Source organism: Prionailurus bengalensis, chromosome C2, assembly GCF_016509475.1.
Source record: "Prionailurus bengalensis isolate Pbe53 chromosome C2, Fcat_Pben_1.1_paternal_pri, whole genome shotgun sequence".
NCBI classification, from domain to species: Eukaryota; Metazoa; Chordata; class Mammalia; order Carnivora; family Felidae; genus Prionailurus; species Prionailurus bengalensis.
Genome location: NC_057350.1, coordinates 88309454 through 88335704, shown reverse-complemented (window position 1 = coordinate 88335704; position 26251 = coordinate 88309454). Strand labels below are relative to the sequence as shown.

Sequence of the window (26251 nt, the reverse complement as noted above, 5' to 3'; positions counted from 1 at the left end):
ATGATTGAAATGGCAGTGAATAGGAATAGAGGTAGGAGAAAGATCATGGACCCTTTTTCCAAAACCAAAAAAAAATCTGTAAGGGAAAATGATTGATCTAGAAAGCTTAGAGCTTGGAGTGTGGGGGGAAAAAGAGTAAGGGGGGGGGAGCATAGTTGTAATGGTTGGTGAGGCTTTGAGTTTGAACTATATTTTGTAGATACTAGAAATTCACCATATTATTTTAATTGAGTAGTGATGTGATTAGGTAGATGTTTTAGGTAGCCAGTATTCCTCACACTGGCTAACTAATTGGGGAGGGAAGAAACTAAATACTGTGCTTTCACGGCTTTTTGCCTTAGTTCATACAGCACTTAGACTGCTGCTCATTTTGTACCAGTCAGAAATCCTATCATTCATTAAGCACCTTTCCCTTAAGCGCATACATACGCTTTGTCCTGTAATTACTATATTCTGCTTTTCAGATTGTAAGGTATTAGAACTCTATTCTTTTCACCTTCATTTATATACACATATGAATGATCTTTTCCCTCTTCTTTTCCATCAGTCATCCCTTCACTTTAATTGCCAGTGTCTTAATAGATAGCAATTACTTTATGAAGGCTTGTTGAATTAGAGACCTGTCATTGTTCCATATGAGAACTCATTAGGGTTCAGAAGTGATAGAGAAGATGCCCCCCAAAGTGATGCATTTGAGGGTGATTTAATGGGTGGAAGTGACATCATGCAAGAGAAGTTGAGAACTCCAAAGGGTCCAGCCTTGGAGATTGAGAGAGTGGTGGTGTCATGAATAAACAGAGTAAGAGGTACCAACAAGAAAAACAATTAAAAGAGGCCAGGAAAATATCCTAGAAAGATTATTTTGACTTTTATTGGGGAAATTTGGGGGGAAAGTTTAAATCATTTAAAACATCAATAGTTCCTTACCTTTGTAACTTTTACCTTTCAATTATGAAGATATTTTAAGACAAGATATAGAATACGAACCTGAGAACTTCCTAACATTTAACATTATGGAAATAATCCACTTTTAGACTGTTCTCTACATTATTGCAGTGACTTTGTAATAGATTACTCAAATAGTGAAGGGGAGGTAGGGGTGTGTGTGTGTGTGTGTGTGTGTGTGTGTGTGTGTGTGTCTGTATTTTGTCCCGGGAAGATGACATTATGATTATGACAGGACAGAACAAAAGAGCAGTACTGAAAATAGTTAGATTAAAGGTTGTTTTTCTGTCACCACACACCAGATATGTAGAGTAGTAAAAGCAGACAGATGGACAGTTCTGCTAGTTTCGGAGTGTTCGAATACAGAAAAGAAACATTCTGTTCCATTTATTCAGAAAAGGAATTTCTAGGCTAAATTACTGGTTTCAGTAATAAGTTTCATATTCTGACCAAAGAAACATTTTTTTTTACCCTGGGGATAATGACTCATGCTCTTCTCAGAATTTTGCTTTTGTGTAAACTAAAGTGCAGTCATAAATACAGCACTGTTATTTGGATCTTAGTGCTAATGATACCATTGTGAGAGACTAGTGATGGGTAAGAACACTAGTATTGTAAAGCCAATTGAAACAAAGGGACCAAGCACAGGTTTTAATTAGCCGATTCCTAGGGACATTAAAGTAGATTTTTTTAAACTAATAAGCTAATTATTGTGGTTTTGTTAATTATGCTTTAAAAATAGAGCCCATACTTTTATCTTAAAAGAAAAAAAAACATCATTTTGAGGTTGAGATAAAAGGTGAATTTCTGATTTCCAGTATTGACACTGGGAATACTTTATAGAATTTTTCTGTGCCTTTTTTTCTTATGCCCCACCAAATTGGTACGAGACTATCAAACTGTGATCCCTTAGACCATGAAGCCACTGTCAAATGATAGGAAGTATAAGCATTGACTAGATGGAGTTAAAAGTTTAGACAGTCCAGTTTTAGTTTAACCTTAATCTTGCAATTTTAGAAATAGCAGTTTGAATGTGCTCTTTACCATAATAGATGCTCTCACTTTAAATTTTCACCTAAGCATTCTCCATCACGTATCCATCCCTGTAGTAAGCATTACTGAGCGCAGACTCAAAAGTCCCTTTTATCATCCCCCACAATCTCTCTCTTTGCACACTCATTCCCTTTCTTGAATATTACTCCATAGTGAGGGTCCAGAATTTTAGCGCCTTTAAATTTTCTTCTTCAAACTTTCTTACATCTTTCTCTGTGCCTTTAATTTCAGCAAGATTACCTAATACATTATAATGTGTGAAGTAGTTGTTGGAATAATAGACAGTTTAATGACTTAGGTTAAATAACTAGTTCCTGTCAGTTGATACATTTTCTAAGGAAGCAGTTTAACTTAATGAATTATTATAAGGTATTTTTTATTGTTTAAACTATATACCTTAAGTGGTCAACTGGTGACATTGAACATCAATGAATAAAATAGAAATACTGTATGTACTGATTGCTTATGTTGCTATTTTTACACATTGACACATTTCAATTTGTCATTCTCATTGCTCTCATTTTAAGGGATAGCAACTATAGTTTCCCAGATATATGGTGTATTATACTATATTAAGTATAAGTTAACAGTAAATGTTTAAAATGCAAAGACCATCTAATATATCTCTTTCATCATTAAATGGATTCTGAAGTACTGTGCCCATATTAGAGTGGCTGAAAAAAAAATGATTTTTAAAAATGTTTGTGCTTCCATGCCTCCACATTGTTGTTGCTATCACTCATAGAACTCTTCTGTTCACATGTCAGTAGGTGATACTTGTGCTGAAAGTAAGCCCCTCTCTCTCTGATTGCACTTCTGGGAGGTCTGTGTTCCTTTGCTTGCCAAACAGCTATTCTGCATTATTTAAAATTTTGCTTTAGTGAAATAGCCTTTTTATCAGAGATCAAATATTGAAGGATGATAAATCATGATTAAAGTTGGTCAATAATTCAGTGGAGTTTTTTGCCCTTACTATTAAATACTAAACTATTCTGTTATTGCCAGAAAATGGAGTGGATGGCAGATTTTGGGTTTACAATGTTGAGTTGGTCAAAAATGAAAATAATACTCCAAAGCAAAGAGACCTTCTGTGAAATAAATCTGGTGAATATATTGGGTCTGCTAGTACCCCCAGTCAAAGCTAGCTCTCCTTATTGGACTGGACTAGACTGAACATTTACTATTTTGTCACTTGGGGGTTCTTTTCTCTTTGTGGTCACAAACTACTCATTCTGAGGAAGACAGAACAACTGAATCTACTGAGAAATCTGTAGCTAACTCAGGTCTCACTTTATAATGGCAGTAGACTCATCTTTTCACCATTGTCAAGAAAGACCATATGGTTAATTGGTGGAGTGCAGGCAGGTTTTAATGCATCTAGACACTAGCAGGCTACCACCAGAAGGAATAGTACTTGACTAGAAGCCCCCGTAGTAATTAAACTATGTCTTCATCCTGTGACATAAAGAAATAAGATAGCTGTTCATTCTTGATGAATGTAGAAAACAAAAGGGAACGCTGTGAAGCACGTGTTTTCCCGAAGTTCATCCACCCTCACCCATAGTAGCAGGAAGACTTGGAAGATTGTTGAAGTATTCAAAGCCATGGAAAGGCTTGTGAAGGAATTAAACTATACCAGATAAGTAAGTAAGTAAATAAATAAATAAGCAAATAAGTAAGTAAATAAATAAATAAATAAGAAAAAGTCATTTGATAAACTTTAGGAAGGAAGTTTGTGGCTTACGGAAACATTTTGTCTTCAGTGTGTTACAGATCTTTAAAAGAATAAAGTCAAGTGAGCTGGAAGACATATTGCTAGGGTTACCTTTTGCTAGATGTTCTTAATTCAGATGTTTAATCTGGATATTCTTAAACTTTTTAGTGAATTTATCCAGCTGGGACCTGAATAATGTACTCTTTTGTCTCTTCTTTTTCTGTAAATCACTAGCAGCTAGGAAATAACAGTTTTACAAATCAACCAAATCCAGGATGGTGTTAGCTTCTATGGGCAAGAATGATTGAAGTTATTTTTGGTGAAGTCCCCAGGCTTTTGAAAGAGAGGGGAGAGTTAGTTTTCATACAAACTTTAATCAGAAAAGTTAGAGTCCTTTTATACTCCTTAATCCGTCAATCAAGAAAGAAACAGTGTGTGGTTGGCAACATCTATGTAATTCCAAGTAATATATTGATATTCTTCCTGAAGTAGATAGGACATGAGTCTCATTTGTAAAGGGGAATTACAAAGGACTGTGAGCCCCATATTTTGGGTATCATCAGTAATAAGTTTATAAACTTACTTATGAAAGGTTAATCTTTCAGGCCCTTTTCTCTTTATGTTCCATGGGAGCTAAAATATTTGATTAGCAGGAAATTAGAGTAACATTTCAAGAACCCCTCCATATTTTGCATTTCCTTCCTTCCTTCCTTCCTGGGCTGGTCTCCATTGATCTGATATTGGTTAAATTTTCATGAAGGCAATCAGGTGTATAATTAAGGTTCTATTTTCCCTGTATTCTTGAAGAATACTCTTGGCCCTTCAATGTAGAAACAGCTATAAAATTTAAATACCTTAGGGTTATTTCTCTGTTTTATATAAAGATACTAGTTTGTAACCATTTATAAGGAGAGTGGTTTTTTTCCTCATTAAAAACTTATCCTCCAATATGAGGCAGCTGACTTTGACATTTTGTAAATAAATTGTTCTTATGCTTAAAAAAAAAATTATCCTCCACATTATACCAAATTTCCTTTAAGTGAACCAGATAGTCAATTACTTAATGTAGAAGATGGGCTGTGTTGTTGGGTTTTAGCCCCAAAAGATCATTCCTGCCCATTTTCAATCAAACCAAATATGATTAAAAGGCATTTTTTTTTAACATGAAGAGAAATCAGTGGTATGGTCTATGTAATTTGCCTTCACTTCTCTCTTTTCCTAACTGGTTGTTATTTTTTTTCAGTCCAAGAGCCAAAAGTATTTGTAACTATGACTTTGCATTTTTGTTTCTGTTGCTCATTCCTTTTTGTCTGTATTTCTTTAAATAAGAAAACTAGTATAATCTCATATATGAATGTGAAGAAGTAGATTTTACAAATTATGTATAGCATAATTCTAAAATAAGATTTTTTTGGCATGTAGTTCTGTATGTTTTTTTTCTTATGTCTCTTGTTGACTTGTGTGATTGTTTTATCATTATTGAAATATGTCAAATACCCATTTGATGCTTATGCTCTGCTCAGAGTGTACAAACTGAGTTAAATAGATACAGGTCTCATCCTTTAGGCATTTTGCAGTTCATTAAGAATACAGAGACAAGGGGTGCCTGGGTGGCTCAGTCGGTTAAGCATCTGACTTCAGCTCAGGTCATGATCTCATGGTTCATGAGTTCGAGCTCCGCCTCAGGCTCTGTGCTGACAGCTCGGAGCCTGAAGCCTGCTTCGGATTCTGTGTCTCCCTCTCTCTCTGCTCCTCCCCTTCTCACACGCTGTCTCTCTCTCAAAAATAGGGGCGCCTGGGTGGCGCAGTCGGTTAAGCGTCCGACTTCAGCCAGGTCACGATCTCGCGGCCCGTGAGTTCGAGCCCCGCGTCAGGCTCTGGGCTGATGGCTTAGAGCCTGGAGCCTGTTTCCGATTCTGTGTCTCCCTCTCTCTCTGTCCCTCCCCCATTCATGCTCTGTCTCTCTCTGTCCCAAAAATAAATAAACGTTGAAAAATAAATAAATAAATAAAGATTAAAAAAAAATTTTTTTTTAAGAATACAGAGACAAATATAAAGATGAGGACAGAAACATGTCTACAAATATCAAGTACATAAGCAAAATACTCTACATCAAAAAATTTTTTATAATTATGAAATCGGCTTGAAACCATAAAGTTCTGGCCCTTTTCTGGACCCATGGATCTTGATAGAATTGATCCAGTAGATAAGAGAGGGAAATTTTATTGAATTTTCATACTCTAAGCACTGTGCTAAGGATTTTATATGTATTATTTCATTGAATTCTTATAAGTTACTGTGGGATAATAACTTTTTATTCACTTTGTGCAAATAAGAAAACTCCTGGGGAGGTTTTGCGGACTGCAGAGTTCTCCAGAGGGTCAGTAGAGCTGAGGATGATGGAGCAGTGATCTGAACCAAAGCAGAAACATTGGTTAGGCCATTTCTGCTGTACCCTTAGAACTAGACTACTCTCATTTATGTTGTTTTCTTTGCTGTTAAACACTGAATAATACCATAGTTGAAAAAATGTAGAAGTTTCCAAAATGTTTTCAGGTCCATTGATTGTTTGCTCGGGGTATTAAGATGTTAAAGCTCAAGTCACTGGTTAGATTTTCTTTATGGAATCATTAGCTTTGTCCTTTTCTTTGGGCAAAAGAAGTCACCCTTAATTCTGTCCACCTGTCTTATCAGTACATGCCATCAGGCACAAGGTGTGCTGGCTAATAAGGAGGAACCAAAGAATTATAGCAAAAATATACTACTACCAGAAAAAACAAGGTGAGGGGCGCCTGGGTGGTGCAGTTGGTTAAGCATCTGACTTCAGCTCAGTTCATGATCTCAAGGTTTGTGTGTTCGAACCCCACATCAGGCTCTTTGCTGACAGCTCAGAGCCTGGAGCCTGTTTCGAATTCTTTGTCTCCCTCTCTCTGTGTGCCTCCCCCACTGGTGCTCGCTCGCTCTCTCTCTCTCTCTCTCTCTCTCAAAAATAAGTAACAATTAAAAAAAAAACAAAAATTTTTAAAAAAGGAAAATCAAGGTGAAATATTAATGTATTCTTATCATTTGAAGTACTAGTCATTGTTTCAGTTCTATATTTTGAAATCATAATTTACCACGTACTGCCATCTTGATCTAAAAAAGTAAATGGAGTTTCTAAAGTTGCCTAATATACCACTGACCTCTGACTGCCTGCTGCTTGTTTTATGTGGAGATATAATAATCTGCCTTTACTCCCTCACAAAGAGAAAAGAAACGTTTCCTGGAAAACTATGTCATTGTGGAATCATTTGTCTTATTAAATTGTATGATATTGTGAAATATCTCTTGTATTTTCCACATGGTTTAACTACATTTACCTTTCCTCATAATCATATCTATCCCTTTGTCATCTCTATCTGTGAATATTTAGTCTCCTTTTGAGCTTAAATTTTAAGAAATTTTATTCTACCACACACTAAAATTTGAACTTTTAAAGTTCAAATTGGTAAAATTAGTGATTACATGTTTTGAGATTTGGTAAGGTTTCTTTACATATCTATATAAAATATGGAATTTAAATTCATTATGTAATAACCTAAGATCAAGTATTTGTTAATCTATACTTCACTTCATTAATGGCTCTTGTGCTTGTTTACCCCATTTGATTCTGCTATTCACCTTGGATTCTTTTAACCCACCTAAATAAAGTCCTTATTCACATTTATTGATAATCACAAATCTACATTGGCATAGGCATTACTGACTTAGACCTTCACTGTTTGCCATTATTTTAAAAAAATCCATTAGCACAGACCCTTCCTAAGCCCATCTATGAACCTCATATTTGGGAACCCTTGTTTTAAATAACCCATTAAATCTCTCAAGTGTATTTCACAGCACTGTGAATTTAATAGTGAAAATGAATTGTATGCCCTTCTAAAGGAATTTGAATTTTCTACATACCAGTCATGAGAACTCGATTTTCCACCCCCAAGTTGTTAAGGTCTGTGAATAACTAAAAGAATGAGTTAAATCTGTTTTCTCATGGTCAGCTTGTAAAGGTCAGTAAAGGACAGCATTTTGAAAGAAGTGGATAAAATACATCCTTCCAGCACTAGTGTATATTACAGCTGTCCCTTTGGATTCACTCCAACAACAGCTCAGTGACTCTTGGAGGAAGAGAATTTTAGAGGCCCTAACCGGGGCTCATGAAGAATTATACCAAAAAACACTTGCTTCCCATGCATGTCCACTGCAGTGAAATTTGTTTAAAATCACGCTTCTTACCCTTCAAATCCAGTTAGTCTTTCGGTGTTTTTGATTTCCCTTTATCAGGTATCTGTGTCCATCTCTTCTGTTACTATTGGTACTTCTCTTTGTTTCAGGCCCTTGTTACATTTTCTCTGGGATAACTTCAACAATTTAATTTTCCTGCTTACTTCTTATCCTCTAGGGCTGTGGTGACCCAAAAAAGACCTTATCCTGGAAGAGTCCATAGTCTAGTAGCAAGTCAAACATGGATATGTTTAATAACTTTATTAAGAATAAACAGTCATAGATATATATGTAAGAGAGTGGGTAACATTAAGAAAGAGAGTAACTAAATGGAAGTATTTAAAGTAACTTTTAAGGAGAGTAATCAGAGTATAGAATTAATAGTCTAGATTTTCATCATGTTCTTTCTGTAAAAGTACAGAAGTTTTTTTATTTTGTTTTATATCAGACTAAAGTAAGGATTCATTTGGTAATTAAAAACAGGAAAGCGGGGCGCCTGGGTGGCGCAGTCGGTTAAGCGTCCGACTTCAGCCAGGTCATGATCTCGCGGTCCGTGAGTTCGAGCCCCGCGTCAGGCTCTGGGCTGATGGCTCAGAGCCTGGAGCCTGTTTCCAATTCTGTGTCTCCCTCTCTCTCTGCCCCTCCCCCATTCATGCTCTGTCTCTCTCTGTCCCAAAAATAAATAAACGTTAAAAAAAAAAAAAAAAAATAAAAATAAAAATAAAAAAAAAAACAGGAAAGCATGTTTTCTAGTTAATGAGCAAATAAAAAGATGGAACTGAACTAGCAATAAAACTACATGTTAATATTTCCCTGTTGATCTCTCTGAGAATGAGGGGTGAAAATATCTTGTCAACATATATCCAAATACACTTACTGGTTTATAAATGTATCCATTAAATCAAATAGCATTGGCTAAATGTATCAGTTAAATGAGAAATAAGTATTTGTAAAACTTTTGGTCATTTAGTAAACACTCACGAAGCTTCTGTATTTGTGGAACATAGATCTCTAGGAAACACAAGCTGCTTATTTTAGCAAAATTATGGCTGTTTGAGGTGATTAAGCTGCCAGTGGAGTCAGTATAGATAACCCCCTAAATTTCCAAGTGTACACTTCAAAATAGCTTTATTATTTCTGGTGACTTCTAAAAAAAATTCTTTTAATGTTTATTTTTGAGAGAGAGACAGAGACAGAGAGACAGAGTGTGAGCAGGGGAAGGGGAGAGTGAGAGGGAGACACAGAATCCGAAACAGGCTCCAGTCTTTGAACTGTCAGCACAGAGACCAATGCAGGGCTCAAACCCACAGACCATGAGATCGTGACCTGAGCCGAAGTTGGACGCTCAACAGACTGAGCCACCCTGGTGCCCCGTATTATTTTTAATGACTTTCTGATGCAGATGTACTATTGATTATTTTAAAAACAATTAAATGTGTTTAAAACATACATTTTGAAATTGAGACCTGAATTAAAATACCTAAAATATACTTTATATTTTAAAGTAATCAGGTCCGAAAAGGTCTCTGCAGTCTTAGGGTGTGTTTACAGAGATTCATAATTCACAGGTACATACTAGATTTTGGTTGCTGCATTTTGAGATGAGTATTAGCAAAAGAATACTTTAAGTATTTAATATTTAAGTATTAAGTATTTAAGTATTTAATACATTAAGTGATGACAAAGAAGCTGATGATAAACTATCTTGCTTGAATTATGGCTAAAGGAACTGGAGGTAAAAAGACCCAGAAAAAAATTCTAACATGACAAGCATGTGAAGAGGTAGAAAAGACAGAAAGTATGGAATGAAGATTAGAAATAATAATGTTTAGGGATAACTTTAGAAATGCTCCACAAAAAATTCTGTATCAGGCAGTGACCTCCCCAAGCTGAAAATATCCAATTAATTGACTTCTGAGATACTTTCCTATTTCAGGATTTTGACCTCACTGGCTTAAAATTAATGCTTCCTCTCCACCTCAGCCCCAAAGGACTTTGAGTGAAAGTATACGATTATGGTTAAAAAAAAAAAAAAAAAAAGGCAGGGTTAGGGATGATTTATTAAGCAGCATGCATTTAGAAAACTCTCCAGTTGATATCGGGTTAATTCTGATAACTTATCAGAGATCAGTAAACTTTTTCTGTGAAGGGCCAGATATTAAATGTTTTAAGCCACAGGGTCTCTATAGCATCTGCTCAATTCTGCTGCTATAGTGGGAAAGCATTATTTACAATATATAAACACAATTTATTGGATGTATTCCCATTTAAATTTATTTGCAAAAGCTGGTGGTGAGCTGGATTTAGCATGTGGGCCATAGTCTGACAATCTTTGCCTTAAATGATGAAACCTGAAAATACCCTTAGATTAATATAAGCGAGGAGAGGCTTTGAATGTAGGAATTTTTAAAAATTGTCAAAATGTCATTGTCTTCTTAGACTGAAAGAGTGCACATCTGATGTTTAAGTTGAATTGTCCAATGAATTAAGAAACCTTTCACCATAAAAGTCAAGTGACAATGGAGAATCTGACACTATTTTCTGCTGTTCATTTCTGTTGCTTATTTTGTGCTTAAAGTTGTCTTTACTCCACCTGAGCAAACCCATCAATCTCACTTGGACTGGTAATGAACCTTCCAAGAACCAAAGACTTTCAGTGCCTCCTGCCCAAACACAGTAATTTTTAACAGTAATTTTAACACCGGGACAAGGAAGTATACAAAAATCTCTGATATCTGTTACATATTTTGTGCTCCCAAGTTTGTATTGCAAAGGTTCTCGTGTCCTCATTTGGTCTGTTGGTCTCTAATGTATAGACGGTTATAAAATGGTAGTCAAGTGTTGATGCTGACTAGAAATGAATAACTGAAGAAGAGGAAGCTACTATCATATGCAGGCAGGCCACAGCTGAGAAGTAACCATTGACTGCTAGAAAACAAGGAGATGGGGGCATTTTTAAAAGTACCATCTCCAACCTGGGGTCATTGGGTTTAGGGCCAAAAATACACTCAGAGTATTCAATAATGTTGAAGAGCTTTGCTGTATTGTGTTTCAGAATAGCACAGTAATTGGTTTTATAATGAAGACTGTAACTCATCAAAAAAAGGGTAAATTGTGGGGGTGCCTGGGTGGCTCAGTTGGTTGAGTGTTTGACTCTGGATTTTGACTCTTGATCTCTTGGCGATCATGAGATCGACACCCCTGTCAGACTCTGTGCTGAATGTAGAGCCTGCTTAGGATTCTCTCTCTCCTTCTCTCTCTGCCCCTCCCCTGCTCATGCACGTGCCTGCTCGCTCTCTCGCTCTCTCAAAAATAAATTTTAAAAAATTAGGATATGTAAAACCAATTTATTTCCTAAGAATCCTGAATACTTGTTGATTTTTCAGTATATGCATATTTAGTCCTGGCATTCTGAACTCAAAAGCCCAGTAGAGTATTAGTTTTATAGTGATTTGTTGCCCTCTATTGCTTTTCAAATAAGTTATTTTTCTTTGTAAATAGATTATGCACTTACATTTGGATAAACCTTCTTTATCAGCAATTGGTTTTTTTTCTATAAAGGCCCTTTTATGTAAATGTTATATATGTATATACACTGATTTCTTAACTTTAGGGATTTTTTTGTCCAAATTCGGGGAATTGAGAAGGTATGTTTTCGTACCTTGATTTCATGCTTATTTGATTATATCTTGTATTTAAAAAAATTCTATACATATATATGAGTGTGTGTGTGTGTGTGTGTGTGTGTGTGTATAAATACATTTTTTTTTTTTTTTTAGAGAGATTGAGAGTATAGGCTGGGGAGGGGCAGAGGGAGATGGAGAGAGAGAATCTCAAGCAGGCTCTGTGCCCAGTGTGAAGTCCTACATGGGGCTCATCTCACCACCAGGAAAACATGAGCTAAGCCAAAACCAAGAGTCATACACTTAACCAACTGAGCCATCAAGGTGCCCCTGAAAAGAAATATTTTTTAAAAATCTGAAATTTAAAATCATGGAAAAAAGTGTCATAAAGTTCTTTATTCAAAATACTTTAGAAGACTCTGTTTTACTTATAATGTACTACATAAAATTTAAACTCCTTAACATGGGGTCTGCCCACCTTTCTGGCCCCTGCCTACCTCTCCCATCTCCCTCCTGTCACACACCCTACCTATTCCCATGCATTTCAGTCTCAAATAATGAAAAACTTGTATTGCTGGTAACAGGCTGTGTCCTTTCAGTCTGTGACATTGCACGTGTACTCTTGTGGCAATCTAAAATGCTTTCCTCATCCATCTCACCCATGTCCAAGCTACCTTCTGTGCAAAATCCCTACTAATCTATAATATTCTCCTTAAATTTTATCTTGCTGGTGCCTTCTCTAACTTCCTCAGGCAGTTGGGACAATTCCTGTGACTCTTCCAAAGTGCATGTTCTCTCTGATAACAACTTTTCCATTTTCAAAGTTGTTTTTAACTTCATTCCCCAATAAACCATGAGTCCCTCAACAACCAAAGAGAACACATTTTATTTACTTTAGTTTTCATAGCATATTTAGTCTAGAGCCTAGCACAAGTAGATATTTCTCAAAAAAAAAAAAAAAAGGTGGAGGGGGAATAACCAGGGACAAGGGATTCCTTACTTAAGCTGTAGATGGCTGTACCATTTTTTTTTTTTAATTTTTTTTTCCAACGTTTATTTATTTTTGGGACAGAGAGAGACAGAGCATGAACGGGGGAGGGGCAGAGAGAGAGGGAGACACAGAATCAGAAACAGGCTCCCGGCTCCGAGCCATCAGCCCAGAGTCTGACGCGGGGCTCGAACTCACGGACCGCGAGATCGTGGCCTGGCTGAAGTCGGACGCTTAACCGACTGCGCCACCCAGGCGCCCCGTGTACCATTTAAATAGGAATATTAGGAGTCTGGGGAACTAGAAACAGCTACGAAGGTGCCAGCCTCTGAGCCACTCAGTACTATTCCAGACTTGTGTGTCAGCCTTGCATTGCCAGTGCTACCTTCAAGATTCAGCTCTTGAAACTAGCACTGCTTTATAAGGCTCATTTACTTGCCTCCCTAAGAGAACTCAAACCCCTTTTTCCATCCCCATCTGGTACCATTCCTGGATAATTCATAATAGCTTGAAAAGATAGTGTGGGTGTACTTTACAGGTTTATTAGTAATATTTAACACTTATTGAGTGTTTACTGTATGCCAGTCTCTTTGCTTACATGTTTTTCATATATTGCCTCATTTAATACAACAATTTGATGAATTTTCTGCCATTATGCCAATTTAGCAATCTAAGGAGGGGTGGAAAGAATGAAGTTCAGTGAGATGAATTAAACTGCCCAAGGCAGTAGCCCAAGGCAGCTACTTACTAAGGCAATGAGATTTTTTTTTTAATGTTTACTTATTTATTTTGAGAGAGAGACTATGCATGAGCACAAGCAGGGGAGGAGCAGAGAGAGGGAGAGAGAGATTCCCAAGCAGGCTCCATGCTGTCAGCGCAGAGCCCAACATGAGGCTCGTACTCACAAACCATGAGATCGTGACCTGAGCCAAGATCAAGAGTCAGATGCTTAACCAACTGAGCCACCCAGGCACCCCGCCCTCCCCACCCGACAGGGAGAGTTTAAATCCTGTGTAACTTCAGACCCATTTTTCTTATTCACCACCAATGAGTATCACCTGGCTATAACTGAAGCCCAAACAGCAGAATGGTCATAGTGTGCACTTTGAAATCATCTAGACCTGGCTTCAAAATCCATAGCAAATAACTTCACATCTCTGGCCTTCAGTTTCCTGTAGGTCATTTTACATTATCATATGTAAAATGGTAATGCCTATCCTGAAAGGGTTATTGCCCACCTAAGTGTATGATATATGCGGACTAACAGTAATGTTAGCTCCATTCCCTTCTTCTACGCTTCTGTTTATGTGAGCTCTGAGGTAATGGTTTGTACAGAATAAGGCCTGACATAAGACAAATAAGAAAGTTAGCATCTTCTGTCTTCTAGTTAGTACTACCATAGTGCCAACCAGTGCCTGGCTTCCATGATCTCCAAGTGTTTTATGACTATGATCACATTTACTCTTTTAATAAGAAGAGTGTGTCTTGAATATTTAATGGTTGTTAACTGCCCATAAATATACCGTAGTAGGATAAAGATTAGAATCCATGATCTCTCTACTGTACTAGACTTCTCTCTTGGTAATTCTTAGGGAACATATGAGATTCTGAGATGTTATTTATTATATAAAATAGGTGCCCCTATGATTCCATACCATAGACCTGTTATTACTATTCAACAAAGCAAACTATAAACACAGCTGCTGTTTTAGTGTGGCTTGTGGTTTTGTTTTGTTTTTATTTGAACTTTTTTACGCAGGCAGATCATCATTTAAAAGTAGTCATTTGGCATTTCCCTTGCATTCTTCAAATTTTTTTGTATGTTTTAAAAAGCTAAGTCACTTCTATAATTATGCACACAGATTGATCCATCTGGTCTTTTTAGTAACCAATGAATTTTCATTTAAAAGTATAGGAAATAGAATAATTATATTTTAAATCCTATAACTTCAGTGGGACTCTTTTATAAACTTGAAGAAACATTTTCAACTATTAAAAATAGTTTTATATTCTTTACTGTCTTCCAGTTGATTTCTGTATTTCTAGAGATGCGAGAGGGCTTGAAATTTCTATTTGTATTTTTTAACTCCTTCATGTGTTAGAACTCTGAAGCATACTGTAAGCACTTGTCTGCAACTGACCAGTGGAAATGTGTACCCAAAGTAGTCCCTATTGCCCTCTAGCTCCTACTGGCTGTAAGGTGAAAGAAAGATGGATTGTAGGGGGCAAACCTAGATCTAGGGAGACAATTTAGGCTTTAGCAGTCTAGACAAGAAATAGTAGTGGCCTGACCCAGGGTACTAAGACTGGTAGTGGAGTATACAGATTCAGGGAATAGAATTAACAAAGTTGATGGATTAGATTTTGATGGGCATGACATACAGGAGTCAGAGAAAGAAAGTTTCTGGATTTAATTACTTGTGATTTTAATTATCCTATACCCAACAAACACATAATCTTCATACTCTTGACTTTGCCTTGTAAGGACAAGGGCCATGTCTATTTTATCCCATTATCATATTCCCAGGACCTAACATGGTCCTGTAGAATAGCCCCAGTACATTTTTTTTTTTTTAGCCCCAGTACTTTTTTAGTTAATAAACAAAGTGTCATTTATGGCTGTTGTCCACAGTGCCTGAAGTTACCTGAGCCTTTGGTTCATTTCTCTAGCCTGACTTTCGTTTCTTTTTTATTTCTTTAGTGTCTCTCACTTTACCTTTTTTACTGCCTTTACAGTGTAGCTTACTGAATAAAAGAAAATATAAACATAAGTAGCAAGAATGAACCTGTGCTCTGTGGGTTTTGTAGTATCTTCTAAAGAATCCCCGAGATTGTTGACATCTTTAAAAATTAGGGCTTCTAATCATAATACTACTTAATATTTTTAAAAATATTACAACTACTCTAACACTGTACTAACAAAGAGAGTCAGTGGGTCTCATTTGTGTGTAGATCAATTCATTTCAATCAGAAGTATTAGTGGGTTATTTGATAAAGTAGATGAATCATTCAAATTCATCATATCTCAGGGAAAATGCATTGATGACACTTTATATTATAGTGAATATATACCTAAATTATACTTTCAAAGCAGAATGGTCTATGAAGTCACTTAGACAATAATCAGTACAAAGAGGGAAATTACAAAGATTAATTTAAGAAAAAGACTAAGCCATGTAATTTCCCATTACCACAGAGTACAGATAGGGAGTGAAAAGGAAGATTTGACTTCTCTCGCCTTTACTCATCTTTAAATTGAGAGCAATGGACCCATGATCTAAAAGATCCTTTCCAGCTCAGATTCTCTTGCTCTAGAAAATAGAAGAGAATGATAAAGGTGATATGTGATGGGAATTTTAGTTTCAGTTACAATTTACTGTTCATTCTTCCCATAGCTTCAGCTCTGTCTGATAAAACCTGACTTTTAAAAAATCTAGTAAAATAAAATGTTTTTAGTTAGTGATTTTATTAAATATAATTAAATTCAAGTGGTTTTTTGGTTGTTTTTTTTTTTTTTTTTTGGTTGTTTTTGTTTTTTTCTAATTTCTGCTTTGGAATCAGTTCCTTCAGCCTAATTTGGAGCAACAGTCTCCATTAAAATATTTAAGATAAATACTTGCCCTAACAATTAAACTACAGAAAAAGTTTTTACATTTAGTAATGCCATAAATGTACTCTTCTATAGTTGTTTTTGTTTTAACATATGTTTTTTTTCCCCCCTTCGGTTTAGATTTCTGCTTTGGGACAGCCACGCATCTAATTCCTTAAAACAGTTTTATATGTAAAACTTGTAAAGGATCAGAACAATGCCTCCAAGACCATCATCAGGTGAACTGTGGGGCATCCACTTGATGCCCCCAAGAATCCTAGTAGAATGTTTACTACCAAATGGAATGATAGTGACGTTAGAATGCCTCCGTGAGGCTACATTAATAACTATAAAGCATGAATTATTTAAAGAAGCAAGAAAATATCCTCTTCATCAACTTCTTCAAGATGAATCTTCTTACATTTTCGTAAGTGTTACCCAAGAAGCAGAAAGGGAAGAATTTTTTGATGAAACAAGACGACTTTGTGACCTTCGGCTTTTTCAACCCTTTTTAAAAGTAATTGAGCCAGTAGGCAACCGTGAAGAAAAGATCCTCAATCGAGAAATTGGTATGACACAGTTTTTAACTAAATGGCATTGTCGTCCTATTCTAAAAGCAAATAACTATGAAACTTAACTGTTTTCTCATTACTAAAATATTTCTGTCTGAATCAGTTAATTACCTTTGTAATCTCAGGTAAATAGATTTTGAAATAAAAACCATTACAAATCTATAATAATCTTTTGATTATTTGGCTAAGAAACTATTTTTAACACCTTGGTGTTAAATTTTTCTTTAAGAAATATCATTTGTAGGGTTGGCTTAGATTTGTTATAGTCCAGTTTTGTTGTATTACTCTTCAAAAAAAAAAATTACACGGATGTTTGCTACCTCTGATCCAAATCGCTGAATATATTATGTTCTGTATGTTAAAGATATTTGAGTCCGTGTCAACTCTTACTTTACTATATGTATTTATTAAAATTTCTTTAAACCCAGAGATACCTCTTTACTCTATTGTGATCTTCCAGATCTGTCAAATTCCCCATTTGTAAGAAACATGTTCATACTTTATGTTTAATAGAATGTTATATTCTTTATGTAATTTTTTAAGGTTTTGCTATTGGCATGCCAGTGTGTGAATTTGATATGGTTAAAGATCCAGAAGTACAGGACTTCCGAAGAAATATTCTGAATGTTTGTAAAGAAGCTGTGGATCTTCGGGATCTTAATTCACCTCATAGTAGAGCAATGTATGTCTATCCTCCAAATGTAGAATCTTCACCAGAACTGCCAAAGCACATATATAATAAACTAGATAAAGGTAAGAAAATTGTCAATCTACCATAATTGGTTACTATAATAAAAATTTCTATCTGTGCCTAGTCTTTTTACTAGATGCTGGATGATAAGCTTCTTGAAGGCAGGGACTGCCTATGCTGACAAGATATAGCTGATTGCCAAATACATATGTATGTAATGAATATTTATTGATTGAATGAATTGTATGCATATGGTGCTGATCCCTTGGTGAATTCTGTATCTTAGAATAAAACTAAAGAACTTTGATTGTGAAATTCATTATTACACAGTTACGATCAATTATCTTTTTACCAAAAAAATTATAAATAGAAATACTTTATGAAATTTTGGGAAAACTTTGCACATTCTTGTTATCTTTTATCATATGTAGAAAGAAAAACAAATTTCTTAGTGGTAAATGCAATAATTAAATCTGATAGTGAATAGCTTTGTGCAGTGGCAGTATCGTAGCCAATGAGGTTTATCCGAGGCGCGATTATTGCTAATTGAAAACTGATAGTGAATAATATATAGATTGACTTTTGATACTTAATGAATCAATTTCTAGAATTAAGTGAACATGGAAATTTATAAACTATATTATAGTTTGGGAAATGAAAATATCATTGTATCAGATAAATATCTGTATTTTCCAAGATAACAAAGTGAAGGCTTCAATTTGAAGTTACAGAATAAGTTAACTCTCACACACAATTAAATACAAAATTTTGATAGTAGAATACGTTAAGACATCTTATTACTATTCCACCCAAAATATTCAAAGTAGTTTAATGCAGTATAACATAAGGTCTTCATTTGAAAATCTTCTCTACTCTAGTATACCTTTTAAAATGGAATTCTCTTGGGAGCACCTGGGTGGCTCAGTGAGTTAAGCGTCCGCCTTTGGCTCAGGTCATGATCTCATGGCTTGTGAGTTCAAGCCCCGCATCGGGCTCTGTGCTGACAGCTTGGAGCCTGGAGCTGCTTCTGATTCTGTGTCTCCCCCTCTCTCTACTCCTCCCCCCTGCTCATGCTTTGTCTCTCTCTCACAAGTAAATAAACATTAAAAAAAAAATTTTAATGGAATTCTCTTTTCATTTTTTTCCAACATTCTTTATGAAAATTTTCCAACATGCAGAAAAGTTGAAAGAATTGTACTGTGAACACCCAGACCACTCTACCATCGTTTAAATCTTTCCATTTTCATCATCTTCCACCCTTCTCCCAGCTTAATTTATCTTAGAAGGAAAACATTTAAAGATTCATACTCTTTTCCTTCCTCCACCATCTTTTCTTTTATTCTGATTCAGCATTTTCTTCATGTCTCCATGATTCTTTCCCATAGTTGCCAGAAAGTCTTCTGTATTTTAAGTACTGTTGAACCTTTGATAGCATCATAAGTCACTTTTCACAGGGGTTGTAGTCATGAAGTATGTCATGAAGTTTAGAATGGAAATTAGCTTGGCCTCAGGTACTTGTGACCCACTAATCACAGTGTTGGGTGCTTGCCATAAAACATGAGATCTGAGCATGGTCTGGCAGCCCTATCGTATTTGAAGATTTATGGTTTCTACCTGATATTTACCTGTACTTAATTAGTTTGATTATAAGTAATTTCCGATTTTGATTAGAATAATGGTAGTGCATATTTTTTGAAATCTGTCAAATGAAATTTATATGGTGATTGCATCTAATAATGTTTTCCTGTTACAGGGCAAATAATAGTGGTGATTTGGGTAATAGTTTCTCCAAATAATGACAAGCAGAAGTATACTCTGAAAATCAACCATGACTGTGTGCCAGAACAAGTAATTGCTGAAGCAATCAGGAAAAAAACTCGAAGTATGTTGCTATCATCTGAACAACTAAAACTCTGTGTTTTAGAATACCAGGGCAAGTATATTTTAAAAGTGTGTGGATGTGATGAATACTTCCTTGAAAAATATCCTCTAAGTCAGTATAAGGTGAGTAACAAGCTTCAAAAATATTAAATTTAAATTTAAAAGTTGGGGCAAATATCTGTACTTTTAGGACATACTTTTTGAAAATTCAGTGATTAATGTTAATGATTGGTATTCATATGTTTATTTTTAATACTATAATTACTTAATTTGAGAGATTGATGATGTGTTTAATTTGAGAGAATAGATGCTTTTCTTCCTTAGGTTTTATGTATTTAATATTTGAGGTGTGACTTTAGACATATGGATAAGCTGATTAAATTGTTTATTGCGATATAAACAGTGTTGGTGCACCACATGCTCAGTTGGAAGAACATGTGACTCTTGATCTTGGAGTTGTGAGTTGGAGCCCCATGTTGGGTGTAGAGATTACTTAAATAAATAAAACTTAAAAAAAAAGATATAAACAGTGTTTTCATAATGAATATCCTTTGGTCATTGTTTTTAATTCCTTTTTTTTGTTGTTTTTTGCTTACATGTTGCTTTTAAAATGAAATACCTTATAAGAAATTACTTCTCCCCTCCCCTCTTCATCTTTTACAGTACATAAGAAGCTGTATAATGCTTGGGAGGATGCCCAATTTGATGCTGATGGCTAAAGAAAGCCTTTACTCCCAACTGCCAATGGACTGTTTCACAATGCCATCTTATTCCAGACGCATCTCCACAGCTACACCATATATGAATGGAGAAACATCTACAAAGTCCCTTTGGGTTATAAATAGTGCACTCAGAATAAAAATCCTTTGTGCAACCTATGTGAATGTAAATATTCGAGACATCGACAAGGTGAAGTCAAGTGTTGATGCTTATTATCTTATATAAATTATTTTACATAAACTTTTTAACTGCATTGTATATAATAATCTGTTGACCCACACTGTGTTTCAGAGAGCTACAGTACCGCTCCTCTGCCTTAGCTATTGCACAGTGTACAGTCCTTTTTCTGCAATTCTAATTTCCATAATTCTAATATTCTAATAATTCTAATTTCCATAAATCTAAGTTCTTAAAACCAAGTGTTTACAGAATTCATTTGTCAGCAAAACCTGACCCAACCTGAAACAGGAATTTTTATAGTCTTTTTATATCCCAGTTAGTATAAATATTAATGTGATTTGTTGCAGAAATATTAATGTCTTTATGGAGTGCTGTTCCAGCTGCTAAGAATATGAAGTAATATTTAGTATATGTACTAATTTATCTTCCTAAAATATGAAAAACTCTAAATTACATACCTTATTATATATGTGAAGGGAGAACAGAAAAGCTATATCTGAACAGAAACCTCTAATAGATTCTTCATTTATATCAGTTACATTATTTTACTATTGGTTCTGTAGTGTGTGTGTGTGTGTGTGCACGCCCGTGTGTATTATGTTTGTATATATTTGTATACACATACTTTTTTTTTTCTTTTTAAGATCTATGTTCGAACAGGTATCTATCATGGAGGAGAACCCTTATGTGATAATGTGAACACTCAAAGAGTACCTTGTTCTAATCCCAGGTAAGGAAGCCCTGTTAGTGTTTAGCAATGTAATCAATACAAGAAGCATTTTTTTTTTTTGGCATCATTAGTTTTATACAACTCATATAAATTACCAGACACTTACATATAGAACCATAAGGTCTTTCGGTCAAATGAGTATCAGTCACAAGATCATTTTATGGAGTCTCTGTAAAATTTTATGTGAAAGACTTTTCTGATTCTCTGTTTCCGTTATATCAAGTAGAAAACAGAATATGGTTACATTTTGTACCATGATGATTCCCCACCTTAGATCTAAATGCTAAATAAACCTAGCATTTTATTCATCTCTCCATTTCCATTTACATTAAGAAGAAGTGAGAGTTGGCAGACAACTGCAGAGCTAGACTACTCTGAGGCACTCACATCACTCACAGGAATAAGTATTTATGACATTCAAATGAAGAGTCTTTGGGAACAAATCAGTTTCTTAGAAGGAGGGGAAGTTTTAAGGAACATTTTAAATGATTACTGCCGAGATAAAATGAAGAAATAAAAGGTAATATAATCCAACAGTTTGCCATACTGCCATTTCTTTGGCTCTTTGTGGAATGATTTGGGAATTAAGAATCTACCCATGGGGGCAGGGCGCCTGGGTGGCTCAGTCAGTTGAGCGTCCGACTCCGGCTCAGGTCATGATCTCACAGTCTGTGGGTTCGAGCCCCACGTCAGGCTCTGTGCTGACAGCTCAGAGCCTGGAGCCTGTTTCCAATCCTGTGTCTCCCTTTCTCTCTGCCCCTCCCCCAGTCTCACTTTGTCTCACTCTGTCTCTCAAAAATAAATAAATATTAAAAAAAAAATTTTTTTTAAAAGAATCTACCCATGAATATAATAGAAATATTTTAAGAGCACTCAGATTGTTATTAAGATTAAAGATGGATTTTTGTAGACTAGCAATAAAGACAACTAGTAAAACATCCAGAAGTATATTTTATAATGAATTTAGACTGAATTCTGGAAGAGTCCAGAAAAAGTTCTGGTCTTGTACTTAATTAAGCTGCTGGATGTGGCCATCATTCTAGGGCTTAGGTGATGTACAAAGAGATGATAGCCTTCTCTACCAGGAAGAAGCGAAATAGTTCCTTGCCCTACCTGAACAATTGTCAGTCAGAAAACACATCATTTAAGTTAGATTGCACTGTGAAACAAACAACTACAGGATCTTTTAAAATTTTGTTATAACAGCAAAAGTTTATTTACCATCCACACTGCATGTCTGTCACAGGTTGGGTGGGGTGGTTGTGTGAGGAAGAGAAAAACAATGTTTGAGGAAATAATGGCCAAAAATTTTCTAAATTTTGTGAAACCTATAAACAATCTAAGGAGTTCAACAATCCCAAGCAAAGACCCCAAAATAATATTGGGTAGATCTGTCCTAGTTGTTTCAAGTATCAAAAGTAAATAAACTAGTTTTATAAAAGTAGAAGGTAAATTTGTTTAATAATACAAGATTAAAAGCTCAAAATTTTAGTAAATTAACTATTTAGAAAGGACTTTCATTTGATTATCTTTTCTTGAAGAATTCCCTAGTTTAGAACAATAGACTAGTGTCTCTGATGACCATAGATGCAAAAAATCCTTAACAAATATTAGCAAACCAAATCCAACAATACATTTAAAAAAAGTCATTCACAGGGTCAGGGCACCAGGGTGACTCAGTCAAATTAGTGTCCAACTCTTGATTTCAGTTCAAGGTTATGGTCTCGAGGTTCATGGGTTCAGGTGGCACAGAGCCTGTTTGGGATTTTCTCTCTCTCTCCCTCTCTCTCTCTCTCTCTCTCTCTCTCTCTCTCTCTCTCTGTCTCTCTGTCTCTCTCTGTCTCTATCTCAAAATAAGTAAACTTAAAAAAAAAAATTACCTACAATCAAGTGAGATTTATTCCTGGGATGCAAGGGGTTCAGTAGTTGCAGATCAATCAACGTGATACTTCACATCATTAAGAGAAAGGATAAAAACCATATGATCATTTTAACAGATGCAGAAAAACCATTTGAGAAGGTACAACATCCATTCATGATAAAAACTCTCAACAAAGTAGATTTAGAGGGTACTTACCTCAGCATAATAAAGACCATCTGTAGAAAACCTACAGTTAACATCATACTCAATGGTAAAAAATTGAGGTCTTTCCCCCTAAGATCAGGAACAAGACAAGGATGTTCAGTCTCACCACTTTTAGTCAACATAGTACTGGAGGTCCTGGACACAGTAATCATTCAAAAAAAAAAAAAAAGGAATACAAGGTATCCACATTGGCAAGGAAGAAGTAAAACTTCCACTATTTGCAAATGACATGATACTATATAGAAAATCCTAAAGACTCTAGCCAACAGACCCATAGAACTAATAAATTAATTCAGTAAGGTCACAGGACACAAAATCAGTGTACAGAAATCTGTTGGATTTCTGTACATCAATAATGAAGCAACAGCAGGAGAAAGTAAGAAAGCAGTCCCATTTACAGTTGTACCAAAAATAATAAAATACCTAGGAATAAACTTAACCAAAGAGGTGAAAGACCTTTCTCTGAAAACTATAAAACATTGTTAAAAGAAATTGGAGATGACACAAACAAATGGAAAGATATTCCATGGTCAGGAATTAGAAGAACAAATATTGTTAAAATGTCCATACTACCCAAAGAATCTTCCTCAAAAAAATTAAAAAGAGAACTGCCTTATGACCTAGTAATCCCACTACTGGCATTTACCCAAAGAATATGAAAACACTAATTTGAAAAGATCTGTGCACCCCTGTGTTTATAGCAGCATTATTTACCATACACCAATTATGGAAACAACTCAAGTGTCCATCAATAGATGAATGGCTAAAGAAGATGTGGTATATATATACAATGGAGTAGTATTCAGCAATAAAAAAAAAAAGAATGAAGTCTTGCCATTTGCAGCAACATGGATGGAGCTAGAAAGTATAGTGCTAAGTGAAGTAAGTCAGAGAAAGACAAATACCATATGATTTCACTCATATGGAATTTAAGAAACAAAACAAATGAACCAAGGAGGGGAAAGATGCAAACCAAGAAACAGACTCTTAACCATAGAGAACAGACAGGGTTACCAGAGGGGAGGTCACGGGGAGATGGGAGAAATAGAGGATAGGGATTAAGAATACAGTCATCATGATGAGCACTGAGTACTGCATAAAATTTTGAATCACTATATTGTATGCCTGAAACTGATATAACAGTGTATGTTAACTATATTGGATTAAAATAAAAAATATTTTGGGGCGCCTGGGTGGCTCAGTTGGTTGAGTGTCTGACTTCAGCTCAGGTCATGATCTCGCAGTTCATGAGTTCAAGCCCTGTGTCTGGCTCTGTGCTGACAGCTCAGAGCCTGAAGCCTGCTTCTGATTCTGTGTCTCCCTCTCTCTGCCTCTTCCCCACTCATGCTCCGTCTCTCTCTGTCTCTCAAAAATGAATAAATGTTAAAAAAAAAAATTTTATAAATAAATAAATAAATAAAACTTTAAAAAAATTCTCTGGTTAGAGGGTAAAATCTCTATGGTAGTAGTATGAGGATTTAAGTAGTTTTTTTTAACTTTTCTGTATTTACGGAATTAAAGTCAAGGATAAAAGAATATGAAGTTATTGGAAAGGTAGAAAAGTAGATTTTTTAAAAATTCTTACTGAGATTAAGTGATTGTTCCAAATCCATGCTTCCCATATATGAGATAAACTAGATACATAATGCTTTCTTCATAGAGGTTACCAGTTCTCTCCCAAAATCAAAACCAGTTTGGACTATATGTATCAAACCATTGCATAAAAATAAAGAACTTAATTGGTGTTTGCACACATGTCTGTATGGACTTTAGAGAAACAGAGAAACATACTTTAGTCAATTAGCATAGTATTGAACAACTACACTCATAGGATATATCTCTCTTAGAAAGTGTGTGGAATATTCCTCATTAATTATGAGCAATTCTAAAGATTTAGAAGTAATAAAAACAGGTACATTTAAGTACCTGTGTCTTTAATTTTTCTTAAATTACTGTAGACTTATCAAAACCCACGGTATTTCTTCTGCCTATAATTATTGTTTCTTTTCCCTTTAGAATTCCTCATTACTAAATTCTCCCATTAAATGTAAGCTTTCTCTGCATCAAAAGACCGTATTTTTTTCATCTTTGCCCATAAATAGCACTTATTTTATTGATAAAGTTTATACCCTAGTTTGGCTAATTAAAAATAGAATTTTTGTGTCATTTTATTGTCTTTTTTTACTTATAATAAAAAATAGAGTTATGAAAAAGCCTATTGAAAAATTTTCTTGGTTAATATCTAGCACTTGAGCGTTTACCATGGACCAGTTACTATTCTGATCACTTTATTTGTGTTATCTGACTGAGCCAGTCAGGCGCCCTTTCACTTGTGTTATCTCATTTGATTTTCACAACAACCTTATAGAGTAAATACTGTTATTAGTCTCATTCCACAGATGAGAAAACAGACAAAAGCAAGGGTTACACATTTAATAAAATAGTAGAAACATATAGTCTGACTTCTGAGTTTATAACTGGTAGCTGTTGCTATAATGTTTTGTAGCTATTGCTATATTGTTTCAAAACAAAACAATATGTTATACTTGGCTCTTTACAAATATGTCCAACAAAATAGACATAATTTCACATGTAATATCCAGTAAATTGAAAGGAGTTTATCATAAATATTTGAGTAATTTTTTATCATCACTTTCTATAGCAACTTTTAATTCTTTCCTTATTATGAACGTTAAGTATTACCTCTCGTGAAGGAGTTACGTTCAACTTCAAATACTTCTGCTTACATGTCCTTCATTTTATTAACATACTGTCTTATTTAATGGGTTATTCTGAGTAACACTACACCATATATAAGAGTAAATATGATTGTAATCATAATAGGAAATCTCACGCTTCTTGTTTAGTTTCTGTGTGCCTTTTCTATAAGCTGGTTTGTTTTTAATTTTTTTTTTACTAAAGTGTAGCACAAATGCATACAAATATATAAATCTAATTGTATATTTCATTGACTTTTCACAAAGTTAATACCCATTTAACCACCATGCTGGTGAAGACATAGAACATTTACCAGAAATATGACATTGCCCCTTCCCATTAACCTTCTCACCTCCCTAGACAACTACTATCCTGACTTCTAACATTGTTTGTTCATTTGAACTGTTTTTGAATTGTATCTAAATGTACTCAAGGCACCAATTTTCTTCTGTGTCTAGTTTCTTTCACTCATGTTTGTAAGATTTCATCCATATTGTAAGTAAC

The 26251-nt window shown here is 35.1% G+C and overlaps 1 protein-coding gene and 1 non-coding gene across 2 annotated transcripts in view; both read left to right on the top strand.

The window, feature by feature from the left end:
- The window catches only part of PIK3CA (phosphatidylinositol-4,5-bisphosphate 3-kinase catalytic subunit alpha), an 81651-nt gene that overhangs the window by 30797 nt on the left and 24603 nt on the right, over nt 1–26251 (top strand). Inside the window, exons 2-6 of the mRNA XM_043594865.1 lie at nt 16311–16738; nt 17285–17494; nt 19186–19436; nt 19977–20222; nt 20858–20943. Of these exons, the coding sequence (XP_043450800.1) occupies nt 16387–16738; nt 17285–17494; nt 19186–19436; nt 19977–20222; nt 20858–20943 (1145 nt within the window). The 5' untranslated portion in view covers nt 16311–16386. The remainder of the gene's footprint in view (nt 1–16310; nt 16739–17284; nt 17495–19185; nt 19437–19976; nt 20223–20857; nt 20944–26251) is intronic.
- On the top strand, nt 17918–18055 carry LOC122492566. The gene has a single exon (XR_006299719.1). It is a non-coding gene; the product is annotated as a U4 spliceosomal RNA (small nuclear RNA).